This window comes from Andrographis paniculata, unplaced genomic scaffold (genome assembly GCF_009805555.1).
Source record: "Andrographis paniculata isolate CXL003 unplaced genomic scaffold, ASM980555v1 Contig38END, whole genome shotgun sequence".
In the NCBI taxonomy this organism is placed as follows: Eukaryota; Viridiplantae; Streptophyta; class Magnoliopsida; order Lamiales; family Acanthaceae; genus Andrographis; species Andrographis paniculata.
The window spans coordinates 3,627,243-3,635,318 of NW_026137571.1; the positions used below are offsets into that span (position 1 = coordinate 3,627,243).

General features: G+C 29.8%; 1 protein-coding gene across 3 annotated transcripts; it reads left to right on the plus strand.

Annotated features, from left to right (window-relative positions):
• Positions 1-322: 322 nt before the first annotated feature.
• LOC127251043 (cell division protein FtsZ homolog 2-2, chloroplastic) lies at positions 323-4,159 on the plus strand. Of its 3 annotated transcripts, none has more exons than XM_051274598.1 (8): positions 323-523; positions 1,080-1,824; positions 1,919-2,218; positions 2,531-2,621; positions 3,039-3,163; positions 3,366-3,458; positions 3,602-3,667; positions 3,738-4,159. In XM_051274598.1, the coding sequence occupies exons 2-8, from the start codon at positions 1,192-1,194 to the stop codon at positions 3,867-3,869; spliced, it is 1,440 nt and encodes a 479-aa protein (XP_051130555.1). In that variant the 5' UTR covers positions 323-523; positions 1,080-1,191; the 3' UTR covers positions 3,870-4,159. The 3 variants fall into 3 exon arrangements, with proteins under 3 accessions (XP_051130555.1, XP_051130556.1, XP_051130557.1); XM_051274599.1 differs by lacking the exon at positions 323-523 and adding an exon at positions 530-684; XM_051274600.1 differs by lacking the exon at positions 323-523 and adding an exon at positions 703-945.
• Positions 4,160-8,076: the final 3,917 nt, after the last annotated feature.

Consider the following 8,076-nt stretch of genomic DNA (forward strand, 5'->3'; position numbering starts at 1 on the left):
AGGTTTGTTTGAGGGATTTGTTTGGATTTCTACTATTCATCGTTTTTTTTCCCCCAAAACATCAAATCAAATACCTATTTTTCATTTTTTATATTATCATAAAAATCAATTTTACATTCAAAATATCGCATCAACACCTATTTATATCACATCATACGACTATTCAAATTCAAAATTTTTAGTATTGAAATACCGACTCAAAATCCAAATCCTCCGACAAACACACTCTTAACAAACACACTCTAAGTGTAGCTACCTTTCTTAACATCAGTGTGTGCGTTTGTGTTGGGTAAAAAAAGTATATTTATTTATTTATTTTCAGATATTTCCAGATTTTCTCCATCGGTTCCTTCTGGTTTCCTTCTCGTCTCCCTCTTCAATTTTCGAAGGAGAGATGGCTGTCAGAGTCATATGGAAATTGAAAGCAAAGCAGTGAACCACACTCTGACTGTGGCTGGCGGTGAAAACTGAGAAAAGGCTTTCCTCCACACACTGCTCTACTTACTGAGAACTCATCCTCTTCGTAAGCACCAAATAAATATCCGATTCCTCTGCATTTTACTTGGATGATAATTTTGATGGTATTTTCAACCATATTCATGTCATGTGAACCATGCCGATGTTTTTCATTTTCCTAAGTCAAACCCAGTTCATTACTCTTTAGGCTGTGGCCTGAATTCATTTGTGAGTAAATTTGCTTTTGGTCCCTGCTATTTTACTGAAAATACTGTGAATGTTGTCTAGGGTTTGTTGGGTTCCCATTGACTCGTGAAATTGGGGGAGAAACCCTCCATTGTTGCACTGTTCCTGCAGGCATCCATTCTTGCACAGAGCAACAATCTAGCTTCAATTTATTAATTTTGTTTTTGGACTGAAATTTTGTGCGGGCTGCTTCTACTGTTTTTCCCCTTCTTAGAATTCTCCATCGTACAGCATTTTGTTAAGGTTATTGTGTTAGGTGCTTTACTGGAATTAGTTTCGTTGTTTTCTAGATTTCGTCAAATGCATATGAATCTGCTTTATTGATGTTCCTTGTTTCATCTAGTTATTATTTTCGTATGCTAATTTTTCTGTTTCAGGCGGTGACACAGAAAGAAGGCTCAGAGTTTGGGGCATTTTTGTTAGTTATTACTGTTCTGAGAATTAGGGTTTTGGCTTTTAATCAGAAACGGCGATTGAAGGTTTCTAGTAATGGCGGCTAGCAAATCCCTTTATCTCATGCCCCCTGATACTTGTAGGTCTGTAGGTTTGTTAACTGTTTCTGGGGTTAGAGTTTCTCCATTGAGAATGTATGAAGAAAGGAACAATGTTTATCCAAGCTTAGGTCAGAAAAATGGTTCAAAAGTTTCCCATCTAAGATGTTCGACGAACTCACACAACGTTAGTCATTTTCAAAGTAAGGACCCGTTCCTAAATCTGCATCCAGAGATATCAATGCTTAGAGGAGAATCGAACTCAACCATGACCAACCCAAAAGAGAGTACTTTAGGTGGAAATGTAACTGAGAGCTTGAGAGATTCCTCAGATTCGAACAATTTTAACGAGGCCAAGATCAAGGTTATTGGTGTTGGAGGTGGTGGCTCAAATGCGGTTAATCGAATGATTGAAAGTGCAATGAAGGGGGTTGAGTTCTGGATTGTTAATACGGATATCCAGGCCATGAGGATGTCACCGGTGTTCTCAGAGCATCGTTTGCAGATTGGCCAGGAGCTGACCAGAGGACTTGGTGCTGGCGGGAACCCTGATATTGGAATGAATGCTGCTAAAGAAAGCAAAGAATCTATAGCGGATGCCGTTTATGGAGCTGATATGGTCTTCGTTACTGTAAGTTGTTCCTTATTGGTTGCCAAACCTTATGGAGAGTAATCGAGCAAGAAAGATTAAGTTTAGTTTTCTTACAATGCAAACTTTTATGCAGGCTGGAATGGGTGGTGGAACTGGTACAGGTGGAGCTCCGGTGATTGCTGGAATTGCCAAATCTATGGGCATTTTGACCGTGGGCATAGTCACCACTCCGTTTTCTTTCGAGGGGAGAAGAAGAGCTGTTCAAGCCCAAGAAGGAATTGCAGCTTTAAGAGAAAATGTAGACACCTTAATCATCATCCCCAATGATAAATTACTAACTGCAGTTTCCCCATCCACACCAGTAACTGAAGCGTTCAATCTTGCTGATGATATTCTTCGGCAAGGAGTTCGTGGCATATCTGATATAATCACAGTATGTCTGCTTATGTTGGCTTTACCTTTTTGAAATTCTTAGTATCATGCTTTCTTGAAATGGTAAAGTTATTGGGTTAGCGATTCTAGGATATAAGATATTTGGCATGCATAAATCAATATTCGAGAATTATGCATGGAATAGGCGAGTAGGAACAGGCATAATTGGTGCGGAAAATGAGTTAGTGTTATTAATTAGCGGTGACGTGATTCAATAAAAAGTTTAATGACGCGCAGGTCTGAAAATCTACAGATTCTAATTTGTATACTCTAGAAGTTCATGGAATTGATTAACCTGCTGCATTGTGGGCAGATCCCAGGACTCGTAAATGTTGATTTTGCTGATGTTCGAGCTATTATGGCCAATGCTGGCTCTTCATTGATGGGAATAGGGACAGCCACAGGTATCAACGGGCGGCTATTCCTTATTTCATTTCAGTTTTTATGTTGCTCGTTGGATGAACTTCATTTTCTTCATTGTGTTTTCTCTCTTTTTTTTTTTCCTTATGAATTCTTATTTTGTTTCTAGTCTTATTACTTGGAAAGGGATTTTTCTTGTTTCCTTTTTTTTTGGTGCAGATGAGGGATTACTATTCACTAACTTTTTCTTTTAAAAAATATCAAATTAAACGTTTATTCTTCATTTTTTATATTATACTAAAAATTAATTTTACATTCAAAATATCACATTTTAACACTTATTTATATCAGAACTATTCAAATTCTAGTTTTTTACTATTCAAAATCCAAACTCCCAACCAACATTATGGCTATCCATTTTGTTATGTGGACAACTTTCTGCTGTATTCGTAATGATGCAGGAAAGACCCGGGCTAGAGATGCTGCACTTAATGCCATCCAATCTCCGTTGCTGGATATTGGCATTGAGAGAGCTACTGGAATCGTTTGGAATATAACCGGCGGCAGTGATCTCACATTGTTTGAGGTTGGTTACCTCCGACAGACTCTCAACTTTTGCCTACACAATTCAGATTTTTTGTTTTGAGGCATGGAGCTATGTAGCTTTTGCATATAATATATATATTTTTTGATAGGAAAAAATGGCAGTTTGGGATCACATTCTTCTTTACCAAGTGATTAGTTCTTTATTGTGCAATTAAGGTATGTTTGTTGACATAAAATGGCAGGTAAATACTGCCGCGGAAGTTATATATGATCTAGTGGATCCAAGTGCCAACTTGATATTTGGTGCTGTGGTCGATCCTTCCATAACGGGACAGGTATATTCAACTATTCAAGTTTACCTCCAGAAGCCTCAGTCATTCGTGCTGTTTGGTTGCTTTTATAAATAGTAGAATTTTGAATTTGATATTTTTGATGTGATTTAAGCAAATACTTTGAATGAATCCATACCTTAATCCAGGTTAGCATCACTTTGATCGCCACCGGTTTCAAACGTCAAGAAGAAAGCGAAGCAAGGCCCCTCCAGGTATGGGTATCTATTAAGCAATACAGACACCCATTTTCTTGGCCCTAAATTAATGTTTCGTCGAATGCAGGCAAATCAGATCTCGCAGGGAGACATGAGCCTTGGATTCAGCCGGCGACCTTCATCCTCCATCGAAGGTGGAGGAGTGGAAATCCCGGAATTCCTGAGGAAGAAAGGGCGCCCTCGATTCCCTAGAACCTAATCCATTCATTGCTTGGAGTGAGTGATCCTACGTTTGTCACAGCTACTAGTAATAACAACTTGATATATGTATATATATATGTAATATGCATATATACATATACATATAGAGTGAATGTAGGGAGAGTATACAGCAATATAATATGAGATGATTCAGATTGAGGCTGTTGATTTGTTTGTTTGTATTTGCTGTCTGATTTTTACTCAAACATCTTCTGATACATGAATTCTCTGCTTACCTTACAAGAATTTAATAAAGATATATATATATATATATATATATTGCAGATATTTTATATTGTGGTATTATGACAGATGAAAGAAATCACCTAACTTCCGGTGGGGCAACAAGTGAATGTTCTTACCTTTTAAGGGTAAGAAGGGGTAGAAAAAATGTGTCTATGTTTCAACTTATAAAATGGTGTGAGTTAGGAATTCCTACAGGCTCCAGGCTACATGCACTGACCTTATGTTTTGTTGAACCGGTAATACGAGTAGAGCTGTTAAACGAACCGAGCCGTTTGTGAACTCGGCTCGATTAAAGCTCATTCGCGAACGTTAACGAGTTGAGCCGAACAACATAAACAGGTTTGTTTAATTAACAAACAAGCCCAAGCTTTGTTCGTGTATCGTTCGTTTAAATAATATATTTATTATAAATATTATATATACATATAAAATTATAATTTATAAATAAATAAAATATTAATTTAAAATATATAAATAAAATAATTTTAAAAATTCTTTATATTTTATATAAAAATTAAAAAAAAATAAGACAAACGAGCTCGAACGAACTTAATTGAACCTAAACGAGTCGAACACCTCAAACAACAGAAATTCTTAACGAGCCGAGTTCGAACACTATGAACGAACTTGAAAACTTAACGAATGAACACGAGCCTTGTTCCCGAACGTTAACGAATACTTAAAATTTGGCTCAGCTCGGATCGTTAACGGCTCTAGAGAGCAAGTGTAAGATTGAATCACAAACGATGGTGGAATGAACGCAACCAACATTAATAACAAGCCCCGGTGGATTTGTAGTTGGTGTGTATTTGGTTATTTTAATTTAAAAATTCAATATTTTTTTTCTTTTTTCTTTAAAAATAAAACAATTTAAATTGAATAAAAAATTTCAAAGTTTCAAAATCCACAAATCTAAAATTTGAATCAAATAAAAAATAGTGAACTCTAAGTAATAAAATTTGAACCAAATCAAAAAAATTGAAATGATATAATATATCTAAAAATTCAAAATTTCTATAATTTGATTTCTTTTTATAATTTTATCAAAATTATATATAATAATAAAATTATTAAGATATAATTATGAATTTTATATTATAAAATATTATACTTTTATTAATAAAATATATTAATATATACTCATATTGGTTCAATTTTCATCCGAATCGATTCAAAATTTTAAAATTTTTGAAAAAATTAATCAGATTTAATCTGAAAAATTCAAATTAACATTTCTTTTTATTTTAAATTCGAACTATATATTTGAATTTCAAATATTTTGCTCACTCATTATTTGTAGTAGCATTAATGGGCCAATCCATAAACCATTGCAACTGGGCTGAGCCCAATAAAAAGCAATAACAACACCCAACACTTAATGGGGGCAATTGAATGAATTATGGTAACTTTATTTGTAATACTCTCCTGCAATTGAAGGCCGAAATCAGCAACCTACAACAAATAAAAGAGACTATTGTGAGATTATTTAGGAAAGAGTTTTTTAAAGAATTTTAGGTTGTTTGGGCCAGAAAAATGGAAATGGTATTATTTCTCTTGTTTGTTTGAGTCAAGAGAAATGAAACTTGAGAAATAAATCATTTCCATTTCTCTGTTTTCATTTCTCTCTCATATGCGAGAAATGATGTTGCAGTATATATCTTTTAATTTTTAAAATTTTTTGTACTATTTAATTTGTATAATTTTTTTAAAATTATATTATTTTAATTTTACAAAAAACAAACTTAATTTATTTTTAAAGTATTTAATTTTTACGACATTTTAAGAAATTGTACTAAAATATAATCTTAAAAAATATCGTATATAATTTATAATTTTTTTTAAAAAAAATTTACCAAAAATATTTTTCATGAATTCTCAATCGTTAAAACTCTCTTTTTATCGTGTTAATCATTTATTTTTCTTTGCTCATTCATATATCTGTATTTTTTTTAGATTTTTCAAATCAATTCTCATTCTCATATATCTGTTTTATCAAACAAGAGAATTAATTTTCATTCTCTACTCAATTCCATTTCTCTCCAATTCTATTCTCTACTATCATTTATCTGCAATTCCATTCTCTGTACCAAATGCCCCTTAAGTCATTTCATTAGCGAATTTAGGTGTCTCATAAATCAGTTTTTTAAAATAGTTTTTTAGACCTAAAAAATTATTTCTAAACTTGAAAAATAAATAAAAGTAAAAAACAGAAGTAGAATCATAAGTTAGAAGAAGTAGTTCGATTTTATATTTGGATGATCATTATAAAAGCAGATTTTCATAAAGATAAAAAAAAAAAAAAAAACTATTTGAATGTAATAGAGTAGAAAGTGCAGTTAAAATTACTCCAAAAAGACGTTATTGTATTTTTCTATAAAACTTTTATAATTTATTTTTAAAATTTATTAATTATATTTAAATATTATAAATAAAATTATAAAAATATATTTTTAAATTTTAGTTATTTATATTTTAAAATTTTAATTTTAAAAAAAATATACAAAATTAAAACTAAAATTACAATATAATATTAAATTTTTCGTAATTTTCATTTTATTTAAAATTTTATAAACTATATTTAATAATTTTAATATAATTAAAAAATTGATATGCTCCTATTTAAATAATACTCCCTCCCTCCTATAACACTATCTACCTAACATTTCCGTCCCATACCACTATTTACCTAACATTTCCGTCCCATAACATTATTTACCTAACATTACAAATACCTTTACAACTATATTACACAAATGTCATTATCTTTATATCACACAATACTAATAAGGTTATTTTAATAATTTCTAATTTATTCCTACTGCATCCCAATATAATATTAATATTTCTAAAAATAATTGGACGGAGGGAGTAATATAATAATTTTTTTTTCTTTTTTTAAAAATATAATATAATATATATTAATTATTTTTATATTATATTATAATTTTGTATTTTCTTATTATTATAATTAAAAATAAAATAGTAATTTTATTTGAAAAATATTTCTATTTGTTTCAACTACTTCAATGTGCTTCTAAAAAGAAACACTTATGAGCCTCAAAACTGCTTATGTTTTTTTTTACAGAAGCTAACAAAATATTTTTTTAAAATTAAAAGCCAAAAGCTACTTGTAGAAGCCAATTCAAATGGCCCTAACTTATTCAACGTTTTAAAATAATTTTTTTAATTTAATTTTTTTGTTCTTTATTTGTCCATAAAAATTTATCATGCATTTCACATACATATAAATATATTTTTATTTTTAAATTATTTTAATATATTTTATTACTATATTATAATTTTACTTTTATAGATTTAAAATAACTAAAATCAAATCAAATCAGAATATAAAATATAAAATATAAATATGAATAATTTATTTTTATATTAATAATAATCAAATAGAATAAATTTAATGAAAATATATAAATATAATGAATTAATCAAAACAACAAACATAATAAATATATATACGAAAAATTTATTATTTTACATTTTATATTATTCTCAACAAAAAATTACTTATATTTTTTTTAATAAAAATAGTAGTATTTTCTTAAATTTAAAAATTAAAATAAATATTTTATAACGCTTTCATAATTTTCAAAACTAATAATTAAAAATTTCAAAACTTCTATACCCTCAATTGAATAGTTTAATAAATAAAAATATAAATATCATATTGTTATTTTAGCTAATATCAAACAACTACTTACCAAATATCTCAATATAAACAATTAATTAAATCAATTAGTCAAATTAACCAATTGAATCAACTAACAACTAACAATTAATTAAATCAGTTAACAACTAATTGTTAAACACACTATTTTATTTTGTGTTTTGATTTGAAGTATATTTTTTTATGTGAATTATAGAGAATTATGTGGGTGATATAAAAAATAATGTTTTATATTGAATGTTAATTTTTTTGTGAGAAGATAAAATATAAATTATAT

Excerpts from the sequence above, each read along its gene's own strand:
- LOC127251043 (XM_051274598.1), top strand. The coding sequence starts at position 1,192 with ATGGCGGCTAGCAAATCCCTTTATCTCATGCCCCCTGATACTTGTAGG. Across the intron at positions 2,622-3,038 it reads GGGAATAGGGACAGCCACAG|GAAAGACCCGGGCTAGAGAT; the intron begins GTATCAACGGGC and ends GTAATGATGCAG. Across the intron at positions 3,668-3,737 it reads GCGAAGCAAGGCCCCTCCAG|GCAAATCAGATCTCGCAGGG; the intron begins GTATGGGTATCT and ends CGTCGAATGCAG.